Source organism: Notechis scutatus, chromosome Z, assembly GCF_049901735.1.
Source record: "Notechis scutatus isolate UNSWTSFEM ecotype Mainland chromosome Z, rNotScu1.2, whole genome shotgun sequence".
NCBI lineage: Eukaryota > Metazoa > Chordata > Lepidosauria > Squamata > Elapidae > Notechis > Notechis scutatus.
In genome coordinates, this window is record NC_142025.1 from 130997968 (window position 1) to 131025097 (window position 27130).

The 27130-nt window shown below is 37.9% G+C and overlaps 1 protein-coding gene across 1 annotated transcript; it reads right to left on the minus strand.

Annotated features, from left to right (window-relative positions):
• Nucleotides 1–3875: 3875 nt before the first annotated feature.
• LOC148129288 (vomeronasal type-2 receptor 26-like) lies at nucleotides 3876–24895 on the minus strand. Its single transcript, XM_087947273.1, has 4 exons — nucleotides 24836–24895; nucleotides 7376–7603; nucleotides 5192–5318; nucleotides 3876–4774 (listed from the first exon to the last, which is right to left on the minus strand). The coding sequence occupies exons 1-4, from the start codon at nucleotides 24893–24895 to the stop codon at nucleotides 3876–3878; spliced, it is 1314 nt and encodes a 437-aa protein (XP_087803399.1).
• Between the last annotated feature and the right edge of the window lie 2235 nt (nucleotides 24896–27130).

Here is a 27130-nt window from a genome sequence, read left to right on the forward strand (position 1 = left end):
CATACTAAAGTAAAAGACACACCTTGGGTAAGACCTGGTGTTCAGTGTTGTCATTTTCAATGCTACTCCTGCAATAGGTACCCTATATTTATTATTGGAGAAGATTGGAAAATGAGAAACCTGACACTTGGAATGAAATTACCTTTAACTAGAAGACTAGTTTGTTTGCTTGTAATGGAGCTGCTTTTCTCCAATATTTCAACCATCCTAATGTGTGCTTAGAAACAAATGTTGCTTCATTAACTTATGCAGTGAAACTATTCAATGATGGATAGTTTTTCTTCTACACCAGACCAAATTACATGTAACCCAACATGCTAAACCATCACTTGCTTCTCGCCTCTCATAAGCTCAGAGAAATATGAAGATATTTCACTCCAATGATTTTTGAGTAGCATATCTCTGAATACAAATAATGCTATGTATATAATACCAAGGATTTAAGCAAAAAAAGATTGATCCAAAACTAAGGCAGGTTTTCCCACTTCACACAATCAAATCTAACATGTCTTACTGACTTATTTGATCCTATCAAATGTTAAAGAATGAACTCAGAGCATACCAGGTTATGTGGCAAATATCATAGAATCACAGAGCTAGAAGAGAAGTTTAGATCATAATATCCAACTACTTGCTGAGTGCTGGAGCTTTAAGTTTAAGCCAAATAGTTTGGTTAAAACCAACAGCAATAAGATAACAGTTGCTGGGACGAAAACTAACATGGCTGCCACATGAGTGTTTTGGGTCTGACCACCATTTCAAAATCTCCTATTTTCTATTACCAGAAGGTCAGAATAAATGGATGAAGGAATAAAAATTATCTGATTTCTAGAACCTACGTCAACTTGCTGAAAGCATATAAACGGCACTGCCATAAAATAGCCAAGTATTACAGAAATCATGAGGATTTTCTTACACAGGTTCAACATCACACTTGGGTGTAGGGTGTGAGCTGAAGTCTATCCCTTCAGAACCGGAGAAAAGCTGTGAAATGATCCCACCAATTATCACATCACCTGGATGAAAATATTGGTATTGCACTTTCAGAGACTCAGGAATGGCACACACTGCAGGAGATATCACACAATCAGTTGGTAGAAGCAGCAGCAAACACACAAGAAGTGTCAGGGACATGAAGGACTCTCTCATGCAACAGGCAGAATGATTGTCCCTTAATTTAAGGTCTCTTACTCCTATTTTAATTGTCATCATGCAACTGTTTAGTATGCCATGGTCTTTACGATTCTGGATCCTACCACTAAATGCATATGCATTGGTCTGCTGAATCTATAGATGGATGGATGGATGGATGGATGGATGGATGGATACATACATACATACATACATACATTCATACATACGCCAACTTCCCCTTTCATCAGTTCAGGAGTTATATACCAATATGCGATTAGAATGGAATTTTTTTTCTCCCTTAGAATAATGATGATTTTATAATTACAATCTTAGATAATCATAAGGTATGCAGTCACATTTTCTCCTCCTTCTCTTCCTCCTCTGTCTCCATTGTTGGTTTGAGCCTTATGATGATTCTTTTGTAGATTATAAACTACAGGAGCTGATGAATAAAAGGAGAGCTACAGATGATATTTTTTAGGAATATAATAAATAGGTATATATTAAATGCATTAATTATAATTATCGGGAATATTTTTAGGAATACACATGTCATAAATTATCCCTAGATCTAATTGTTAGATTTGATTTACTGGGAATAGATTTATCAGGGATATAATCTAATACATTTTTCTTTTATCTATTTTTTATTAGATTTCTTAGATTGGATTTCTTAGGAATACACACACACACACACACACACACACACACAATTTGTTTGTGTGTGTGTTCAACTTAGTGTCAATGAGAAGGATAATTTTGCAGGAAATATGCTATGCTTGAGATAAATACAGTATCTTGCCCTTTGTGGTGGAAAGTATATCTGATAAAAGACACGTTTCCAAATTCCTACAGAGATTTGAAACCAAGAATTTGCTTTCCTTCCTCTACATTTTAGGTTTTATACTTTAAGTGTTTTGCACATATTTTCCTCTTCCTTACATGAAAACCTTGTAAATGTGTAAAAATATATTTGCTGCAAATGTGAGTAAATGATATGACTGATTTTGTAGCAACTGTTATATTTTATTAAATAATTAAACTAAGAATAATTTCTAGAAACATCAATCCAACAAAATAGTACAATATTTGATGTAGAGAAATTGCATGATAACTAAATCATGTTAGTATATGTTGTGCTTGAATATGACGTTGAAACTTGGCTGCTGAATGCACCAAGGTATTTTGATATGACAAAAGTAAAACATATAGAATTTATTGGACATTCTGAGAACAGTTCAAAATGTAGTAAATAATAACATGCCTCTGGCTGCTTAATGTATTTATTGATAAATGTTAATAGCTTGCTGATGTAACTCATGCAATCTATAAAGTTCTACATTATATAAGAGCAGAATATTTGTGGGACCAACTTTCTCCAATTGTCTCTGCCAATTTCACAAGGAATAACATGGTCTAGGTACTGTTTATTGGTATCTAATAGTATCCTAGTAGTATGCCTTCTATATAACTAAAACTTTATGTAATTGCATCAACCTTTTCAAGTAGGATAGGTCACAAATCTGGTGGTGCAAGGATTCTCAGTACAATTATGTATACAGTGAGATAAATACAATATCTTGCCCTTGTAAGCTTCCTGTAGGCATCCCTTTGCCCCACTGAGGAAATAATATGATGGAGTGAATAGTCCTTTGACTTTATCCATTAAATATCTTATACTGCATTCTTATGACCAAAAGAACCATACAATTATCTCTGAAGTATCTAAGAATACAGTGGAACCTTGGGTCGTGACCATAATTCATTCCAGGACTACAGTCGCAACCCAATTTCGAGCATGACCATCTGTGCTTGCACAGATAAAAAATGGCACCGAAAGGGGAATCATCACAGTAGGAAAAATGGCTGCAGCTGTGTCTAGTCTCCACGTGAAGATGTGTTTGTGACTAGAAACAAAAATAGTTTCCATTTTTAGGTATAAATAAATTAGCCATTATCACCTTCATACTTTTTTATGCCTCACTTTGTGAAGCAGGTTGGCCAAGAAATCAGACCAGTTGAGATGGGTTAGCTTACTGTGGCTTCAAATAAAGGATTTGACACTGAAAATTTTGAGCTCAGTGTTTCTCAACCTCAGCAATTTTATGATGTGTGGCCTTCAACTCTCAGAATTCCCCATCCTCATTTTTTTCTCACCTCCACAGACTCTGAGAAAGTATGTTCTTTGCCCATTGTACATTAGATTTTCATCTATTGTGGGCTTTATCTTTAACAATGGTTATCAATCTGCCTTTCACTGTACTTGTCATAGAGCAGTCATAATTGAAATATTTTAATGAGAGGATATGTAATATGAAGTAAATATGAAATGGAGGATAAAAGTGAACCTAAATATACAGTTTATACAGTGAGATAAATACAGTATCTTGCCTTTGTTTAGCTGACAAGATGCATTGCTTTAAGGCCTGAAAAAGAAATATTATAATCAAATATGTTTACTTCCAAATAACATATCAATATTTTCAAGTAGGCCCGGCCACAAAACTGATGCTGCAGGGAATACAGGAATATTACTTTATTGTTATATGTTATATTTACAGACATTTGATAGCTACTCCAAAGGATCCCCTTTCTCCATTTTAAGGACAATGAGATCAAGTTGGAGCTATATTTTTTTCTTACATTTTTTTTTCTGCTCACAACTGAGCAACATTCTATCTCCCAAACTTTCTTCTTATAGCCAGTGCTAACTTCTTCAAATCAATGGATAGCAATAATTCTTAATTTTTCATTTTTAGGTGCTCCTTTGTGTTGAGTTCTGGTCTCAGTATGATTATGTAGCATTTAGGGAAAAAGATAGATCCCAATATTCCTATACTGGAAGCCAAGATGGAGAAGATCTCCACAGCTACCATGTATTTTCCTTTCGTGCTCAGATAAGTTGGTACAAAACTCACCCAAACACTACAAAACACCAGCATGCTAAAAGCAATAAATTTGGCTTCATTAAAAGAGTCTGGCAGTTTTCGAGCAAAGAAAGCCACAATATAGCTGATGAGAGCAAGAAATCCCATATATCCTAAAATATAATAGAACATGTTGCCTGATCCTTCATTGCATTCAACTACAATCTCTTCCGGAAGAGAATCCAAGTCCAAATTTGGGAACGGAGGGCCAGTGCACAGCCACAATATGCAAATACTTGCTTGAATGCAGGAACAACAGAGAATCAGAGAATTTGAAAATCTTTTCCCCACCCATTTTCTCATTTTTGATCCTGGCTTAGTAGCCATAAAAGCTAGAACCACTGTGAGGGTTTTGGCCAAAACTGAAGAGACAGCAACTGAGAAGATGATCCCAAAAGCAATTTGACGAAGAAGACAGGTCAGCATTTGGGGCTGACCAATGAATAGCAAGGAACAGAGGAAGCAGAGGAAGAGGGAGACAAGGAGAAGATAAGTGAGATTCCGGTTGTTAGCTTTGACAATGGGAGTATTCCGATGTTTTATGAAAATTCCAAGTACCACCACTGTGGTCACAGAAAATGATAAAGCCAGAACAGCCAAAGTGATGCCCAAAGTTTCATTGTAAGACAAGAAATTTAGATCCTTTGGAATGCACAAATTTTTTTCCTTGTTTGGATACTGTTCTTCTGGACAGTCTAAGCAGTCATCCATATCTGTGAAAATATGTTTAGTATTTCAGAATTCATAGCAGTTTTTCAAATTTTGCATACTTTTGCTTATTGAGAAATATTTACTAAATGAAAACATCCTATGTCATTAAACTTCAGTGGACAACTATGGATTTTGAAACTGAAACGTGCAACCATTCTCATGATTCATTGCTTCCAATCCTCCAAGCCAAAAGTGCTGGCAGATGTAGTTCAGCAACATTAACAACTATTCACATCTCTGTTAAATAGATATTTGTTAAAACTTCCTATTGGAGAGCTCATCTAGAATGGGACTCTCACAAATAATGAGAGATGACCTCTAAGTGTGTGATATCTCTGTGTGAAATCTCTGTGGCTGTCTTTATGGATACATACTTTATTTATGCACACGCATAAATATAACAATTCAATATTTCCTACCTTTTTCATTTGAAAATTTTCTTGATGGACAAATATTACAATCATAGCAACAAAAAGGCTCACTTTCCTTTATTTTCTTTCTGGAGCCTGGTGGGCAATGATCATTGCACAGAGCAAGAGGTATGGTCTATCATTAAAGAGAGTGAGAGAGAAAAAAAAACATATTTTATTCCCTTGAATCCAATCATTTTCAGAAATCAGTACATGCATCACAAACTTCTGAGAAATATTCAGTAGTTTTGTGTGTTTGTGCAGATATGTACACATATAACAAATGGTCGAAAATAGCATGTATTGTTGATTAAACTTACCATCACTCTGAGTAGGACTTTTTCATCACTAATATCTGAAAATAACCTATGTGATCAGTGTTTTGTGATACATTCTGCTTGTATTTGACTTCAGGCCTGTTCAATGTTGGTGGTGGGATTCAAATAATTTAACAACTGATTCTCTGCCCTAATGACTGGCTGGGTAGGCATGGCTGAATGGGCATGGCCAACTCAATGTAACTCATGTCAAAGGACACCTCATCTTGCCCATCCTCTCCTTGCCATGTCTGGCTCTGCCTTGCCCCCACCCCACAGCCACTCCTTGTCACATCCATCTGTTCACCTCTCAGAGCAAGTAGCTTTCAAATAAAAAGAATACTCGCCTTTTGCAAATAAATGACAAACATCTTGACTGCAGGTTTGATGCATCTTGCAAAGTATTGCTGCTCATTCTAGTCTCTTTTCCTACTAACAGGTCCAGCTCAGATTGCAATTTGCTATAACCTCTCTTGTCTTTTGCATCATTCTATGGGAGATTATTCTGAAATGTTATCTGTGGTGTTTCCAACTTTACAAGTTTGTTTCCTTCAACCCTGTTTTTGCATGCAATTCTTGCAAGTTATTTTGACATTTCTTCCTCCTTCTTAAACAAAGTAGTAGTTCAGGTGCTGGCCTAGAAACCAAGAGACTCTGAGTTTTAGTCCCATTTTCGGGTTGAAAATATGGCTGAGTGACCAAGAAATTCTCTCCCTGCCCAAACCACTTCTTAGATTGTGGTTGTGGGGAAATCAAGAGGAGGAAGGAATATTAGATAAGTTCTCCATCTTGAAGGACAAGGGGTGCTGATTGCCTTGTCACATGCCTTACACTACTGCATTTATTTCATTGTTATCCACTTTATTTTTCTCTGCTTTTTGATTGGCATTAGAACGGCAAATTGAAACATTGAATCACAATCTTAATACAAACATGTGTATTAACACTAGGATTACTATACACTATCATATCTCAAGACCTAAAATGGACACAACATGAAAAACATCATCAAAAAGCACAACAAAGAATGTTCTTTCTGTGCCAACTCAGAAAGCTCAAACTGCCCAAGGAGCTGCTGATACAGTCCTACAGAGGAATTATTGAGTCTGTCATCTGCATCTCTATAACTGTCTGGTTTGGTTCTGCAACCAAACAAGACAGACACAGACTTCAGAAAATAATTAGGACTGTAGAAAAAACAATTATTACCAACCTGCCTTCCATCGAGGACCTATGTACTGCACAAGTCAGAAAGAAGGCTGTGAAAATATTTACAGAACCCCCAGATCCTGGATATAAGCTGTTTCAACTCCTACCCTCAAAATGATGCTTTAGAGCACTGCACATCAAAACAAATAGACACAAGGACAGTTTATCCCAAACACCATCACTCTGCTAAACAAATAATTCCCTCAACACTGTCAAACTATCCACTAAGTCTGTATTATTATTACTATTAATCTTCCCATCCCTACTTTCACCAATCTTCTCCCACTTATGACTGTATGACTGTAACTTTGTTGCTTATATCCTTATGATTTATACTGACTGTTTCCTAGTATGATTTGATTGCTTATTGTACCCTATCACTATTATTAAGTGTCGTACCCTATGATTCTTGATGAATGTAATCTTTTCTTTTATGTGGGAGCATATGCACCAAGACAAATTTCTGGTGTGTCCAGTCACACTTGGCCAATAAAAAATTCTATTCTATTCCCCTTGCAAATTAGCTTTGCTAAAATTTCACACACTGGATCAAAAATGTCAAGTTTGTCCTCTTCCAGACACTTATAACAATACTGGCAAATGTTAATTGCTGAAAAAAGAGCTATTTATTTTGATTTTCAAACTGGAAACTTTATTTTGGTCCTACCTGGTTAAAATGGGCTGGCCATGTGATTTTTCTTTCATTTATGGAGAACCTTCTGTCTGATAGTGCTTCAGGATCCATTTGTCCCACTTTTACTTTCATGAAGGATTTGTTAGGGAAAGTTACCCAGTTGATAATGTCAAATCCAGCTAGCAATTCACCCTTCTTGTCAAAAGATACCATGTCTCCGGCACAGTTGTTAAAGGAGACTTGACTTAGGAAATGGTAAAGCTGGAGGAAATGAAATTTTGGCAAGGATTATTACCAAAGTGGTGGAAACAGTGAAAATTGTTTGGCTGGGAATAGAGTTTTGCTATACTCAGAAGCTATTTAATTATTTTATCACTCCATTATTGGTTGTCCCATTATTTCTGTTAGGGATAACATTGGTTACCTAACTTAGTTTGGGTAGAATAATATATAAATTATGTTAGTGAGTTTAAGTGTATGCGGTTGTAAAATCACCATAAGAGGGAGCAAGAGAGCTCACTGTTTTCCTCGGCTTTTACTGGAATGCTGACAATGAAGGATTGATGGTGATAAACTGCTTGTTTGCTGAAAGGAGAAAGGGGGGTTGATTTTCTTCATATCTCTGACTGCAAAAGAGATATATCACTGGACTGATATTGTAAGTTTAATGGACTTTGCAAACTGAATAACCCCCGGACTGACTGAACTTAGTGTATGACATATGGACTGTTTTGACTATGCTATAACTCTTGCTGGAATAAAAACTATTTAACTTGCACAGTGTATCTGTCTTACTGAGTGTAAGCTACTACAACGTTTTGTCTCACATATCTGCCTGCCTGCTAGACTGCCGTTGCACGTTCTGCTAGGGTGTATATCCCTAACACTGGTTATGGGCCCAGGTGCACAGTCAGACTAACCAGGATATAAACAGGCTTGTGAGTGAGAGTTTGTGTAGCAACACAATACTGTAAACAGACAGCTGTGTTTTATTAATTATAGTTTTCATATCCAGATAAAGATGGCACAAGTCAATTTACAAAGTTTGTCTCTAATATCCAAACTGGATGGAACAAACTATGTTTCATGGTCTATGAAATGCAGCCTACTTCTACAAAGAGAAGGTTTGTGGAGTATAATACAAAACCCACCAGAGGTAGATGCATGGGATCCGGAGGATGAGGATGATGCCCAGAAAACACAAGAATATCAATTGAAGAATGAGCAAGCTCTCTGTATAATAGGACTGACACTCTCTGACCAGCAGCTTGTCCATATTCATGGAGAGGAAACAGCTGCGAAATGTTGGGAGAACCTAAAGAAGATTTATGTTCGAGACAGTGTAGGAGCACATATAAATCTTACACGGAAGCTGTTTAGAACACATCTTCAAAAGAATGGAGACATGCTGAATCATATAAACTCAATGAAGAGAATTTTTCAAGAACTGCATGAAAAAGAACTTATCTTCACTGAACTAAACCAAGTTTATATTATTTTGTCTTCTCTGGACGAGAGCTACGATGATTTCGTAATTTCACTTGAAGTTCTGCCAAAAGATAGTCTTACATTAACTGACATTACTGGCAGATTAGTTGAAGAAGCCAGGAGAAGGCTTGAAAGGGATCAACTCAGAAGGGAACAACCACAATGTGAAGAAGAGAATTAGAAAATGTTTTAAATGTGGAGGAAAAGGACATTTGGCTAGATTCTGCAAGAAAGCAAAAAGCCAAAAAGCCAGCCAGAATGCTAAAATGCATCAAAGGAATAAGACATGCATAGAGTTAGCCATGTATAGCAACGAAACTGTGAATAGTAATTTATGGGTGGTAGATAGTGGAGCATCACACTGCATAACAAAAGATAAGAAAAAATTTGTTAAGATGTCCACAAGTTCACAGCAGATATCGTTAGCTAATGGATGGAAACTTAAGGCTAAAGGTGAAGGTATAGCATATTGTTCTTGCATAAAAGAAAATGTAAAAATGTTATATGTACCACAGCTTAAGTTTGATTTGCTTTCGGTTAGAGTTTTGGTTAAACTAGGTTATGTAATTACCTTTAGGGGAGACAATTGCATAATTGAAAAAGAAGGTAAAAAAGTTACTGCAACTTTAAGAGGTGAATTGTATGTGTTAAATGATAAGTCATTAGAGGTAGCTAACACAGTTTGGGGCATATAAATTTTAAAATGCTTAAACAAACGGTAGAACTATCTAAGGGTATAAAACTGGAGCCTTGCTGTAAGTATTTGCACTGCAATGTATGTAGTGAAGAGAAAAGCAAGGTGATACCAGCAAATATAGTTAATGGATTTAAAACAAAAGAGCCTCTAGAGGTAGTATTTGCTGATATTATAGGTCCTAAGAAACCAAGTGTGGGAGGTGCTCGTTACATACTAAGTATAATGGACAATTATTCCAGATATGGTTTCTGTTATCTAATGAAGAACAAAACGGAAACATATCAAAATTTCTTTAATTGGCTTAAATTCGCTGAAAGAAAAACTAAAAGGAAATTAGTAACTCTTATCACTGATAATGGTACGGAATTTATAAACAATAAATTCCAAAATAGACTGAAGATGACAGGTGTTGAACATAAAAAGTCTGCACCATATAGGCCACAACATAATGCCTTTATTGAGAGACGAAGCCAAACATTACAAGCAATGGCTCGTAGTATGATGTCAGATTCAGGATTACCTGAAACTTTGTGGGGAGAAGCAATAATGTGTGGTAATCATATATTGAATAATGTTGTTAACTCAACAACTGGTGAATTACCATTCACATGGTGGCATGGCAGAAAACCTGACCTTAGCTACATACACACATTTGGAGCACCAGCATGGGTGCATATCCCTACACAACTGAGAAAGAAAGGGCAACATAGGGCTAAAAGGTTATTTTTTGTAGGTTATGAATCTAATCACAAATCATACAGATTCTGGGGAAAAGGTACATCTAGAGTTTACTGTAGCGCTAGTGCACAATTCCTAGAACATGTAGGATGGGAAAAACTGGAACAAGATTCAAGTAAGGAAGTAATTATAGAACCCTACAAAAGACAAGAAAAAATCAGTAATAAGAAGAGTAAAATTAAAGAGGAAGTAAAAGAAGAGCATATAGGACCAGAACAGGAAGAAATACCAGAACAGGAAGAAATAGATAATCAGGAACAGGTAGAACATGAAAGTCCACCTGTAAGCCCTGAAATACCTAGACGTTCTACACGTGTAACCAGACCACCTGATAGGTATCAAGCAAGTGTAGTTTGCCAAGTTAGTAAAGTTCCAACTAGTGTTGAAGAACTTAGGATGTATCCTACAAAGGATCAGGAGAATTGGCAAAAGGCAATGGAAAAGGAATTAAATTATTTAAAGGAAATGAAAGTTTATGAAAATGCCAAATTACCTCCAGGTGAAAAGTCCATTGGTTGCAAATGGATATTTAAGTTAAAAACTGGTAAAAATGGGACTGTTACCCATAAGGCTAGATTGGCAGCTCAAGGATTTAATCAAACTGCATGTGATTATGATGAGGTATTTGCACCAAATTTAAAGGCTACAACCTTGAGAGCAGCTCTAGTGTGGGCAGCTAAGAAAAATTATATTATAAATCATTTAGATGTAGAAACTGCCTATCTGCATGCACCATTGCAGCACACTATATATTTAAGAAAACCAGTAGGTATTAAGGATGATAAAAATAATAATGACTGTTGGAAATTGAAAAAGAGTCTCTATGGATTGAAACAATCTGGTTATGAATGGAATCAATATATTGTAAAAGAGTTAAACAATATAGGATTATTACCAAAGTGGTGGAAACAGTGAAAATTGTTTGGCTGGGAATAGAGTTTTGCTATACTCAGAAGCTATTTAATTATTTTATCACTCCATTATTGGTTGTCCCATTATTTCCTTCCCCAATCAAATATTTCAGTCAGCTCAGTTTTAAAAGGATACTAAGAACTAGCAGATAATGTATTTCAAACAAACAGACTAAATTTTCCTTTGGCATAGAAATATTTTGGTATACCTATGTAACAGGTATTTCAAAGATAAGGTTTACTACCTGCCAAGGGAATACTACTACTAATACTGCTGCTGCTGCTACTGCTACTATACTGCTACCTCTACTACCACTACTATTACTGCTTCTACCAAATTAAATTTATGTATTGTCTACCTTCCAGTATCTCTGGGCAATTTCCAAGTGATTATTAAGCAGTTATATATTCTTTCTGCTATAACTTTGGAGTGGTTTACATTAAGTTTATATCTGTTGTGTGCTCTTGTGTTGTTGCGGTTAAAGCTGAAATATTAACTGGCAACACATTGTAACATATGATTTTATGGACTATGCTTAAGTCCAATCTTAGCCAGAGTAGTTCAAGGTTGTCTAAGCCTAGAATCTGAAGTCTGGTTGGTGTAGGGTATTCTATTGCGAACAGAGGAATGTAGTACTCTTCTGGTAAAATACTTCTTGCTCAATTGTATTTATGTCTGATATACAGTGTGGATTCCAGACAGCAGAGCTGAACTCAAGTATTGGTCTAGCAAAGGTTTTGAATGCCCAAGTTAGCAAAACAGCATTACCAGAGGAGAAGCTTCATAAAATAAAATTTACAACTCTTAAAACCTTTTTGGCAATACTGTTGTAGTGAGCTTTGGTGCTTAGGTCATTTGATATGAGAACTCCAAGGTCCTTGACAGAGTGAGGGTCATCAACAAGGTCATATCCGTCGAGCTTGTATTTGGTGTGTGTGTATATATATATGTATGTATGTATGTATGTATGTATGTATATACATACATATACATATACATATACATATACATATACATATACATATACACATACATACATATATACATATACATATACATATACATATACATATACACACATACGTATACGTATACGTATACGTATGTATATGTATATGTATATATATGTATATGTATATGTATATGTATATGTATATGTATGTATATATATATATATATATATATATAATTTGTTTTCTTAAGTTTTCGCGGGTACTTACATGTATGGCCTTCAGCTTTGTTCGGGTATTTTCCCACATCATAATAGTGGTGCTTTTAAAGTTTTAGCAATGTTTCAGCAGAATCTCATCTGCCATCATCAGGCTTCTGTATTGGCTGTGTTCTGATTGGGTGGGGGTGTGTTCTCATTGGTTCGGGTTTAGCCAAGCCCCACCCAATGAAGTCACACCCCACTAGCAGTTAAAAGGAAGAAGCAGCTGCAAGTGCACATTACTCCAAGAAGCACAAAGTCGAAGACACAAGACTAAAGATGATGAATGAGACTTCATCAAAACGTCGCCTAGATACTTCCAATTTTACGCGGACAAAACCCGAATAACCAAAGACCCACATAAAATACCGCGAAAACCTCAGAATATATATATATATATATATATATATATATATATATATATATATATATATATATATATATATATATATATATATATATGTTTTCTTAAGTTTTCAGGGTACTACATGTTGGCCTTCAGCTTTGTTCGCTACAACTTTAAAAGCATCACTACTATGACGTGGGAAAATACCGAACAAAGCTGAAGGCCATACATACATATACATACATACATACATACATACATATATATATATATATATATATGGATCTTTGTTATTCGGGTTCTCTCCCCGTAAGATTCAAAGTATCTAGGCAACGTTTCAGCGAGGTCCCACTCGCCATCTTCAGGCTGGTGCTTTCGGCTTAGTGCCAGTGCAAGCAGTGTGTGACCGGAGCTGCCATCTCTCTATATACAAGTGGTGGGGGATGGTGTGCTGGGCTGGTTGGCTGTGCTGCAGCCTCTTGATTGGTTGATGGAGTTGATGTTGATGCTGTGTAATGGCCTTTTGTTGTAGAGATATCCTGGATCTTGTGCTGTCATCTCCTGGGTCGTTAGCCTCTTGTGTTTTAACGGCTTGGGTAATGGGTTGTGTGATGGGCTTGTGAGTTCTTTTGTTGTGGTATCCTGGGTCTTGCGTTGTAATCTCCTGGGTCGTTTGTATTTTGATCTCTTTTCAATTATATATATATTTGTTTTCTTAAGTTTTCGCAGGTACTTACATGTATGGCATTCGGCTTTGTTGGGTATTTTCCACATCATTGTAGTTGTTCTTTTAAAGTTGTAGCAACGTTTCAGCAGAATCTCATGTGCCATCAAGCCTGATGATGGCAGATGAGATTCTGCTGAAACGTTGCTACAACTTTAAAAGAACAACTACAATGACGTGGGAAAATACCCGAACAAAGCTGAATGCCACATATATATACATATACATATATACATATATACATACACACACACACACATTTATTTATTTATTTGATCATCAAAAATGATCAAAGATCTACACATGGAACAAGAAGATCTGCTTGTATGTTTCAACGTGGTTTCACTATTCACTCAAGTCCTGATAAAAGAAACTCTTGAAATCATCAAAATAAATACCAACCAGCTAAACACCTCATGGAACTAACAGAACACTGCTTAACCAACACATATTTCAAATACAAAGGGCAAAAATACAAGCAAATTGAAGTAGCCCCTATAGGATCACCACTGTCACCCGTCATTTCAAACCCATTCATGAAAGAATTCGAATCCAGAGCCCTGGCTAATGCAATCCACAAACCCAAACTATGGTTAAGATACATCGATGACACATTTGTGATTTGGCCCCATGGGAAAGAAAACCTAAACAATTTCCTAACACACCTAAACAGCACACAACCCGAAATCAAGTTCACCATGGAAATGGAAACAAACAAACAACTTCCATTCCTAGATGTACTAATCTACAAAAAAAAACAGATGGCACACTAGGACACACCATATACCAGAAGAAAACACACACCAACCGCTACTCAACGCCCAATCCCACAACCACCCAGCACATATAAACTCCGTGGCCAAAACACTAATCGCCAGAACCAAACACCTGGCAGACAAGACACACATAAAGACTGAACTATGCACCCTGGCTAAAGTACTGACAGCCAATGGCTTCCACAAAAGCAAAATCACTGGCTTGATCCACAAAAACACACTGAGACATAATGGAGACCTAGAAGATGAATAGACCTATGGAACAGCTGTCCTGCCCTACATAAGACGTACTACAGACAAAATCACTAAGATACTACACAGGCATCACATCAAGACTGCCTTCAAAACAGACAGAAAAATAGCAGCCATCCTTAGAAACCTCAAAGATAAAATTGACCTGGGAAACCAAGGCATATATGAAGTCTCCTGTGCATCATGCCCGGCCACATACTTTGGACAGACCAATAGAAGAATAAGTACCCGCCTGGATGAACACAAAAATGCAGTCAAAAAGCTGGAACACACTTCCTCACTAGTCCAACACATGAAAGCCACAGGTCATAGCATCAACTTCAATGGCACCAAAACCCTAGCCACTATAGAAAACCCCAGCCACAGAATTATCAGAGAAGCCATAGAGATTGAAAAAAGACCTGAAAGCATGAATAGAAGAGATGATTCCACCACACTGTCAATTATTTTGAAGCCTGCACTCACAAACAAAAAAAATTCCACACCACAATAAACACAAACACCTGGGCACAAACAGACACCCCCGATACCTCCAGCTCAAACACACCCCAACCAGGCACCCAGATGAAACCTAGCTTCCAAACAAATGATAGCCATCCATTTACTCGGAGCCAAGCTGCACTAAGAGCCTCCAATACAGGAACACAATGTTGCCAGCCAATCAAGACAAAAAAAGCCACAAAACAGACAGAAGATATTAGAAACACCAATCAAGCAGAACACAGCAAACTCCAAGACCAATAAACACAGACCAAGACTTCCAACCAATCAGGATGAAGAAAAACCATTCTGGCACAGCAGTAGGCTAGCCCCAAATTTAAAACTGAAACAACTGTAAAAGTCTGACTCACAGATGGACACAATAAAGAAGCCTCATGATGGCAGATGAGATTCTGCTGAAACTTTGCTACAACTTTAAAAGCACAACTATAATGACGTGGGAAAATACCCGAACAAAGCTGAATACCATACATGTAAGTACACGAAAACTTAAGAAAACACACACACACAACACACACACACACACACACACACACACACACACACACACACACACACACACACACACATATATATATATATATATATATATATATATATATATATATATATATATATATATATATATATATGGATCTTTGGTTATTCGGGTTTTCTCCCGCGTAAGATTGGAAGTATCTAGGCAACGTTTCGATGAAGTCTCATTCATCATCTTCAGGCTTCTGTCTTCAACTCTGTGCTTCTCAGAGTGATGTGAGCTTGCAGCTGCTTCTTCCTTTTAACTGCTAGTGGGGGTGTGACTTGATTGGGTGGGGGCTTGGCTGTGTTCTGATTGGGTGGGGGTGTGTTCTCATTGGTTGGGGTTTTGGCTGTGTTCTGATTGGTTGGGGTTGGCCATGTTCTGATTGGCTGGAGGTGTGTTCTGTTCAGGTGGGGGCTTGGTTGTGCTCAGGTTGGTCTTAGTTACTGGGGGATTTGAGTTGGTGAGCTGTGATCTTGCTGTTTGGCTTCGAGTTCGTGGTCGTGCTGCATCTTCATGGTGGGGGTCAGTTCGCTTCATGTATGGCTCAGAGGGGTTTGAAGTGGGTAGTGATACAGCTGCAGTGCGGCTTCTGGTCTGTGGTCGTGTCTCATCTTCTGTGTGGGTGTGAGTCTGCTTTTTACGTGGAAGTGTGGTGGTGGCATCTCGTGTGGCCCTCGTGGGTGTGGGTCTGGTGTCATTCATCATGTTAGGTACTCGTCTGTTCATGAGGGCGGGTTTCCAAATGGCTGGTAAGCGGGAGGTGTCATCTCTTTTATTCATGCTGTTTGGGCGTTTTTCTATCTCTATGGCTTCTCTGATTATTCTGTTGTTGAAGTGTTCGGTTTTGGCGATAGTTCTGGTATTTTTAAAGTCAATCTCGTGTCCTGTGGCTTTGAGGTGTTGGACCAGGGAAGAGGTCGGTTCTTCTTTTTGATTGAGTTCTTATGTTCTTCAACGCGTGCACTTATTCTTCTGTTAGTTTGTCCAATGTATGTGGTGGGGCAGGCAGTGCAAGGGATTTCGTATACTCCTTGGCCTTTCTAACTCGATTTTGTCTTTAGGGTTTCTTAGGATGGTGGATATTTTTCTGTTTGTGCAGAATGCTGTTTTAATGTTGTGTTTTTGGAGGATCTTGCTGATTTTGTCTGTAGTGCCTTTTATATATGGGAGGAGGGCTTTGCCGTTCTCTTGTTCTCTGTCTTGGATTTTGGTTGGGGTTTCTTTTTGGATTAGGTGGGTAATCTTCTTTCTTTGGAATCCATTGGCTGTTAGTACGTTGGTGAGAGTGTTTAGTTCGGTTTTTAGGTGTTGTTCATCAGCTAAGCATTTTGTTCTGGAGATGAGTGTCTCAGCTACGGAATTGATCTGTGCTGGGGGTGGTGTGAGACTGCATGTAGATAGCGGTTTGTATGTGTTTTGTTCTGGTAGATGGTGTGTCCTAGGGAGCCATTGGGTTTTTTGTATACCAAGACATCTAGGAAGGAAGTTGATTGTTAGCTTCTGTTTATATGGTGAATTGTATTTTGGGGTGTAGGCTGTTGAGGTGTGTGAGGAAGTTGTTCAGTTTTTCTTTCCGTGTGGCCAGATTATGAAGGTGTCATCTACGTATCTGAGCCAGAGTTTGGGTTTGTGATCATATTTTCTAGAGCTTGTGTTTCAAAGTGTTCCATGTAGAGGTTTGCGATGACAGGTGAGAGGGGTGATCCCATGGGTGCTCCTTCTATTTGTTTGTATTTTTGTCCGTTGTAGGTGAAATATGTATTGGATAGACAGTGGTTGGTCAGATCTAGGATGTGCTTGGGGGTTGTATTTGTTTTGGATGGCTGTCAAGGCTTCTTTTATTGGCACTTGGGTGAAGAGGGATATGACATCGAAGCTCACTAGTAGGTCGCTGGGTTTTAAGTTTTGTTTCTTTATTATCTCGATGAACTGGAATGAGTTTCTTACATGTGAGTTGATGGATTCTGCATAGGGCTGTAGTTGTTTGGCGAGAAATTTGGCTAGGTTTTGTAGAGGTGAGCCTATGGAGCTGACTATTGGTCTAAGTGGAGTTCCTTCTTTGTGTATCTTGGGGAGACCATAAAGCTTGGGGCATCTGGATGATTTCTCTCTGGGTATGATTCTTTGCTGGATTTCTTCACTGATGGGGGAGGCTTTTATTTTGGATCTGGTGGTTTTTTCTAGGTAGGTGGTGGGATCTGTCTTTAGGGGTTTGTATGTGGGGTCTAGGAGTAGGTTGGTTAACTTGGTTTGGTAGTCAGATGTGTTCATAACCACTGTCGCGTTGCCCTTGTCTGCTGGTAGGATTATTATGCTGGTGTCTTCTTTCAGGTTACGTAGTGCAGTTTGTTCTTCTTTGGATAAGTTGCTTTTGGGTGGTTTGCTAGTGCAGAGGATGTTGGTGATTTCGAGTCTGATTCTATTAGCATCATCAGGGTTGGTTTTGGTCAGGCTGGTTTCAACTCCGCATATGATGGTTTCTGTGGGGATGTGTTTGGGAGCGACAGCAAAGTTGAATCCTTTTGAAAGGACCTTGGTTTCGGCTTCGGTGAAGATCCTCCAAAAACACAACATTAAAACAGTATTCTGCACAAACAGAAAAATATCCACCATCCTAAGAAACCCTAAAGACAAAATCGAGTTAGAAAGCCAAGGAGTATACGAAATCCCTTGCACTGCCTGCCCCACCACATACATTGGACAAACTAACAGAAGAATAAGTGCACTGCGTTGAAGAACATAAGAACTCAATCAAAAAGAAGAACCGACCTCTTCCTGGTCCAACACCTCAAAGCCACAGGACACGAGATTGACTTTAAAAATACCAGAACTATCGCCAAACCGAACACTTCAACAACAGAATAATCAGAGAAGCCATAGAGATAGAAAAACGCCCACACAGCATGAATAAAAGAGATGACACCTCCCGCTTACCAGCCATTTGGAAACCCGCCCTCATGAACAGACGCAGTACCTAACATGATGAATGACACCAGACCCACACCCACGAGGGCCACACGAGATGCCACCACCACACTTCCACGTAAAAAGCAGACTCACACCCACACAGAAGATGAGACACGACCACAGACCAGAAGCCGCACTGCAGCTGTATCACTACCCACTTCAAACCCCTCTGAGCCATACATGAAGCGAACTGACCCCCACCATGAAGATGCAGCACCGACCACGAACTCGAAGCCAAACAGCAAGATCACAGCTCACCAACTCAAATCCCCCAGTAACTAAGACCAACCTGAGCACAACCAAGCCCCCACCTGAACAGAACACACCTCCAGCCAATCAGAACATGGCCAACCCCCAACCAATGAGAACACACCCCCACCCAATCAGAACACAGCCAAGCCCCCACCCAATCAAGTCACACCCCACTAGCAGTTAAAAGGAAGAAGCAGCTGCAAGCTCACATCACTCTGAGAAGCACAGAGTTGAAGACAGAAGCCTGAAGATGATGAATGAGACTTCATCAAACGTTGCCTAGATACTTCCAATCTTGCGCGGGAGAAACCCGAATAACCAAAGATCCACATACAAATACCACGCGAGAACCTCAGAAAACAAATATATATAAACATGTATGTATATATATATATGTGTGTAGTAACACAGACCAGAAGCCGCATTGCAGCTGCATCACTACCCACTTCAAACTCCTCTGAACCATACATGAAGCGAACTGACCCCCACCATGAAGATGTGGCACCACTCACGAACTCGAAGCCAAAACGAACACAGACCCAGACCCCAAACTCAAAGCCATATTAAAAAACCCAAAATGCTACATCACAGCCACCCGCCAGGACATCACATCAGAAAACTCAAGAAATTACACCTCAAGAACTCAAGAAGTCACAACACAGCAAATGACCCAGGATATCACAGCACAAGACCAAGGATACCACAGCAATAAATCTCACAAGGTCATCACACAACCCATTACCCAAGCTGTTACTACACAGGAGGCTAATGGAAAAAGAGATCAAAACACAAACGACCCAGGAGATTACAACGCAAGACCCAGGATACCACAACAAAAGAACTCACAAGCCCATCACACAACCCATTACCCAAGCTGTTAAAACACAAGAGGCTAACGACCCAGGAGATGACAGCACCAGATCCAGGATATCTCTACAACAAAGGCCATTACACAGCCCATTATACCAACATCAACTCCATCAACCAATCAAGAGGCTGCAGCACAGCCAACCAGCCCAGCACACCATCCCCCACCACTTGTATATATAGAGAGATGGCAGCTCCGGTCACACACTGCTTGCACTGGCACTAAGCCAAAGCACCAGCCTGAAGATGGCGAGTGGGACCTCGCCGAAACGTTGCCAGATACTTTGAATCTTACGGGAGAAAACCCGAATAACCAAAGATCCACATACAAATACCCGAGAACCTCAGAAAACAAATATATATATATATATATATATATATATATATATATATATATATATATATATATATATATATATATATATATATATATATATATATATATATATATGTGTATATGTGTATATGTGTATATGTGTATATGTGTATATGTGTATATGTGTATATGTGTATATGTGTATATGTGTATATGTGTATATGTGTATATGTGTATATATGTATATATGTATATATGTATATATGTATATATGTATATATATATATATGTATATATGTATATATGTATATATGTATATATGTATATATATATATGTATATATATATATATATATAAACATGTATATGTATATGTATATGTATATGTATATGTATATGTATATGTATATGTATATATATATATGTGTGTGTTTTCTTCAGTTTTCAAGGGTATTTATATGTATGGTATTCAGCTTTGTTCGGGTATTTTCCCATGTCATTATAGTTTTGCTTTTAAAGTTGTAGCAATATTTCGCAGAATCTCCTCTGCCATCATCAGGCTTCTCTATAGTGTTCGTCTGTGAGTCAGACTTTCCCAGACGTTTCTGTGTTAAATTTGGAGCTAGCGTACTGCTGTGCCAGAATGGTATTTTCTTCATCCTGATTAGTTGGGAGTCTTGGTCTGTGTTTATTGGTCTTGAAGTTTGCTGTGTTCTGCTTGATTGGTGTTTCTAATATCTTTTGTCTTGATTGGCTGGCAACATTGTGTTTCCTGTATTGGAGGATTTTAGTGTGGCTTGGCTCCGAGTGAACGGATGGCTATCATTTATTAGGAAGCTAGGTTTCATCTGGGTGCCTAGTTGGGGTGTGTTTGAGCTGGAGGTATTGAGGGGGTCTGTTTTGTGCCCAGGTTTTTGCGTGGCTTGTGGTGTGGAGATTTTTTTCTGTTTGTGAGTGCAGGCTTCCAAATGATTGACAGTCTGTTGGAATCATCTCTTCTATTCATGCTTTCTGGTCTTTTTTTTCAATCTCTATGGCTTCTCTGATAATTCTGTAGCTGGGGTTTTCTATAGTGGCTAGGGTTTTGGTGCCATTGAAGTCAATGCTATGACCTGTAGCTTTCATGTGTTGGACTAGTGAGGAAGTGTGTTCCAGCTTTTTTACTGCATTTTTGTGTTCATCTAGGAGGGTACTTATTCTTCTATTGGTCTGTCCAATGTATGTGGCAGGGCATGATGCAGGGGACTTCATATATGCCTTGGTTTCCCAGGTCAATTTTATCTTTGGGGTTTCTTAGGATGCTTGCTATTTTTCTGTCTGTTTTGAAGACAGTCTTTTTTTTTTTTAATAAACAAATTTTATTATTTTTCAAAACAATACACAGACAAACAAAACATAAAATGTAAGAACATAGAAAATCTTTTCTAAGAACTACTTAACAAAACAAATAAAACATCTTATTTAAGTACAACATAATTCTAATTTATCATTTCCATACAAACACAATTTAATATGCATCTTATGTATTCAACTTCATATCTTATTACTCTTTTTCCAACTTCTCACTGTTTCTTCCTTTACTTCTGTTCAATTTTATTCATTAAACTTATACTTTCATCTACTTTCATATTTCTATATTTCATATTATTACTGTTTCATATGTTCTTATCCAACATTATTAATTCTCAATAAACAAACATAAACAAACAAAATACATAACATAAAGACATAAAACTTCTTTTTAGAAAGCTGCTTAACCCCGGTTACAACTTTTGTACAGACATAAATCATATTCATACTCACCTTATATACTATTTCATATCTTATTTAACATTCTATATTTTCCATATATCTTCTCCCTCTTTTCACTCTCTTAATTCTATTTTATTTATTTAATCTCAATTTAAATCATTATACTTGTATCTTTTGTCCATTCTTTTTCAATTATCTATTTATCTTTTCTCTTTAATACAAACTTTTTCCTGTAATCACTGTTTGAAGTATGACACCTTTCTATCTTTCCCCAAATTTAACACTTAAAATAATACATAATTTTCATTCTGATTCTGCTTAGTAATTAAACTCTATTAGTTAATTCTTAGACATTTTACACATTCTCTACAATGTTCTGTTAACACATATGTTATTCCAATTTTCTAACTCTATTTCAAATACAAATACTACAATACAACCTTATGTAATTTTCCAGAATCTCTTTTTCGATTATGTTTTACCTTTGTCTCTGAAAAAAACCTGTTTTTTAACATATTGTTTTAAGCCTTCATAACTTCTCTTCACTTTTTCCTTCCTTCCTTGTCAAGTCTAGCCTTTTTAACCCCCCCCTATTTTTCACATGTCAGTTTTGAAGGCAATCTTGATGTGATGCCTATTTATATCTTACTTGTTTTGTCTGTAGTACCTCTTATGTAGGGCAGGACAGCTGTTCCATAGGTCTGTTCATCTTCTAGGTCTCCATTATGTCTCAGTGTGTTTTTGTGGATCAATGCCAGTGATCTTGCTTTTGTGGAAGCTGTTGGCTGTCAGTACTTTAGTCAGGGTGCATAGTTCAGTCTTTATGTGTGTCTTGTCTGCCAGGTGTTTGGTTCTGGTGATTAGTGTTTTGGCCATGGAGTTTATCTGTGCTGGGTAGTGGTGGGATTAGGCGTTGAGGTAGAGGTTGGTGTCTGCTTTCTTCTGGTATGTGGTGTGTCTTAGTGTGCCATCTGTTGTTTTGTAGATTAATACATCTAGGAATGGTAGTTGTTTGTTTGTTTCCATTTCCATGGTGAATTTGATTTTGGGGTGTATGCTGTTTAGGTGTGTTAGGAAATTGTTTAGGTTTTCTTTCCCATGGGGCCAAATAACAAATGTGTCATCGATGTATCTTAATCATAGTTTGGGTTTGTGGGTGGCATTGGCTAGGGCTCTGGATTCGAGCTCTTTCAATTTGCTTTATCTTTGTCCTTTGTATATGAAATATGTGTTGGTTAAGCAGTGTTCTGTTAGTTCCATGAGGGGTTTGGGTGGTTGGTATTTATTTTGATGGTTTCCCCTAGGGTTTCTTTTATCGGGACTTGAGTGAATAGTGAAACCACGTCCAAAACTACAAGCAGATCTTCTTGTTCCAAGTGGAGATCTTGATCATTTCCAAGAGGTGTCATCAGTTTTGTACATGTGAATGTATATGTTTTGTACATTCTTCAGCATGGGGCTGTTGCTAGGTATTTGGCTAGGTTTTGTAGTGGTGCTCCTCTGGAGCTAACTATGGGTCTGAGAGGTATGCTATCTTTGTGTATTTAAAAAGAGAAACGTCTGTGAAAGTCAGACTCACAGATGAACACTATACAGAAGCCTGATGATGGCAGATGAAATTCTGCTGAAACGTTGCTACAACTTTAAAAGCAGAATTATAATGATGGGAGAATACCCGAACAAAGCTGAATATCATACATATATATTTATATTGCCAATGTGTAGGATAAGAGCATTTTGTTGGTCAAGATTTGGAGTTGCCAACTGTTAGACCATTCAGACACATAATCAAGGTCTTTGTGAAGGATGGTAGCATTGACTGTGGTGTTGAATAGTTTGACATCTTCAGCGAAACAGACGCAGTTGCTAATAAGGTGATCACAAAGGTCAATTCCTTTCTAGCCTTGCCAGGCCACTTCTTCTGCACCTGGCAAGGCCAGCAGATTTTGCTGAAGGCCTCTGCAGTTGATTACAGAGCTTTGGAGCTCTGTTATCAGCTGCAAGAGGCCTCAGAAAAACCCTGCTGGCCTTGCTGGCCTCAAAAGAAGTTCCTGAAGGCCTCTGATAGTGAAAAGGAGGCCATGAGCAACACATGCAAGTGAGGTGAGTCAATGGGAGATCTGGTGATTTTTTTTTTTTTTTTTTTTTTGTGGCAATACATATATGAATAAGTTTCGATGTGGTTTCATTATTCACAAGTCCCATTAAAAGAAAATCATCAAAATCATCAGACAAATCATCAAAAACAAATACAAACCACCCAAACACCTCATGGAACTAATAGAACACTGCTTAACAAAACATATTTCATATACAAAGGACAAAGATACAAGCAGATCGAAGGAGCCCCATGGATCACCACTATCACCCGTTATTGCAAATCTGTTCATGGAAGAATTTGAATCAGAGCCCTGGCAAATGCCCTACCACAAACCCAAACTATGGCTACGTACATCGATGATACATTTGTTATTTGGCCCCATGGAGAAGAAAACCTAAACAATTTCCTAACACAACTAAACAATACACACCCCAAAATCAAATTCACCATGGAAGCAGAAACAAACAACTACCATTCTAAATGTGCCACTCTACAAAAAAACAGATGGCACACTAGGACATACCATATACCAAAAGAAACACACACCAACCTCTACCTAAATGCTCAATCCCACCACCACCCAGCACATAAATAAAATCCGTAGCCAAAACACTAAACTACCAGGAACCAAACACCTGCCCTACACTAAGAGGAACAACAGACAAAATCAGCAAGATACAGGCAGGCATCACATCAAGACTGCCTTCTTCAAAATGGACAAAGACTGCCGAAACATCACTATAATAAAAGCACAAATATTAAGAGCGTGAGAAATACCTGAAGAAACCTAAATACCATACACACACACACACACACACACGACCGGGTCTTATTTTCCGGGGAAATGGCACTTCTACTAAATTAAATTGATATATTTGTCTACCTTCTGGGAAGTTTTCAAGTCTATATTTAGCAGTTATGTATTTTTTTCTGCTACAACTTATTGTGCAATGTTTATTATTTACTTAAATTAGAATCCTTTTGCAAAAGGATGGATAAAATCCTAAATTCTGGATTGTAGCATCCTTCATCCTTCATCAAGAATACATCTCTCATTTCTTTCAAAACATACAAAAATAATAGTCTCAGAAAACTTTCCCCTTTTATTGCCCATAATGGGTCTATTTGCCATGGTGGCGCAGTGGTTAGAGTGCAGTACTGCAGGCTACTTCTGCTGACTGCTGGCTGCCTGCAATTTGGCAGTTCAAATCTCACTGAGGCTCAAGGTTGACTCAGCCTTCCATCTTCCAAGGTCAGCAAAATGAGGACCAAGATTGTTGGGGGAATAGGCTGACTCTGTAAACCACTTAGAGATGGCTGTAAAGCACTGTGAAGTGGTGTATAAGTCTAAATGCTATTGTTATTTACGTGTATTTATCTCCATTGTTTGCAGGTTGTCCTAGACTTACAACCCATTCATTTAGTGATCATTAAAAGTTATAATGGCCCTGAAAGAATAACTTTACAACTACACCTTGCACTTATAACTACTGCTGCATCCTTACAGTCATGTGATCAAATTTGAGCACTTGGCAACTGGTATGTAGTTACAATAGTTGCTGTGTCCTGGAGTCTTTTGTTCACCATTTGTAATCTTCCCATCCAGTTTTTCACAGCAAAGTCAATGGGAGAAGCTGATTCACTTAATGATCTTATAATTCACCTAAACAACTATAACAACTTAACCTTTGCCCCAATCATGACAAAAAAAATGGACAGGTTTCCTTAACAACTGACTTGCATAGAATGGAAATGTTGGTCCCGGCTTGTGGTCATAAAGTCACTGTCTTGCCTTCTGCTTGTATCTCTCCTCTGGGAATGCTCCGTAATGCATTATATTCAGAATGAGAATCCTTATATAAATGAAGATACTAATATTATCAACATCATTGATGCATCAAAAATAATCTGCCTCTTAGGTGAGATATTACCTGAAAATACTGTAATTTTGAAGTTCTTGGGTGATTCTAACCAGCACTGCTCCATATTTCCTTCTGCATGAATAAAAGGAATGCAAAGCATGCGCCACTAGCATAGACAGCATTACTAAAACACTGTATGGCTTTGACTGGTCATTCTCATTTCAAAAAAAAGGCTGCGGAAGGCTTTCTAGTCTCTCATTGCCAGTACAGCTTCCAAGGTTCTCCTTGTCTGTTGCAGAAGCAGGAAATGAACATTTAAATGCTTGTTCCCAGAAGACTCTGATAAAATGATTGGTAAGAGAATGGGGGTCCTGGAAGAGAAGGAAATTCTGAAATGTTGACACATCTCTGAGTGTGACTTGCAAAGGACAGGAGGTACCGTGGAAGATCTGCATATTTAAACTATTTAAAAGGGCTCCAGTGAAAAAAATCCCAATGGGCTGTCATCACCCATACCTTCTGAACAGGCAGCATCATAATTGATTCAGCAAAACTGAGCACCATCTGCAAAGTCTAACATCATGTGAGCATCAGCACTGATAACACAGACATTTGACATTGCTTTGCCTCAGCAACAGGGCCATTTCCTAAACGTATCACGAAGTGCAACCATGTCTAAAATATTGCTTTGGAGGGCATTCGTTTAGAGAAGGCAGTGCAGATTCCATTATCAGAAAAGCTTTCTTCAAGGTCTGCACAAATATTTCTCCTTTATCATCATCCATAGCCATGATCCCAATCCACTTCCATTGAAAATGCAGCAATAGGTTGACTATTCCTGTGTACTGATGTGCTTCATTAGGTACCATCTACAGGTATAAGAAAGATGGATGGCTTATATCATTCACTGGTGGAGAATATAAACAATAGGAGACCTAAAGACCAACATAATTACATGATATAAATAGGGAAATATAAAAGAGTCAAGCACAAAAACACAGTAGTTTTTCTTTCTTTTTAAAACAACATTTAATTAGTGTACAGCATACCGGAAAAGGCTGCTCCCAATCACACACACTATTTGTTCTGCATAACAAAATTCCCTATATCATCATGACTTCTTTTATGTGCATTTAGACATATTATTTCTTTTTTTCATCCATTTCCCATCTCTAGTTAATAATTCATGAAATATGAATAGTAGCATGAAATGTTCCTCTATGTGTCCCTAATTTTCATTATTTATTTTGATTCATTATTATTCCTTTTATTTTCCTGTTTACAATCTAAGAGAAGTCAGTGCCAACTAAATGCTGCCACCTAACCAGAAATGGGATTCAGCTGGTCCACACCAGTTCAGTTCAACCAGTAGCTATCTTTTGCAGTTCAATGAACTGCTGAATCCCTACTACTGATCGCCATGCCCAGCCACTCAACCATCCTCCCAGCTACTCCTTGACTGGCCTCCTGTCTGCCTGGGTGAGAGGGTGTGGGCCAATGGGAGA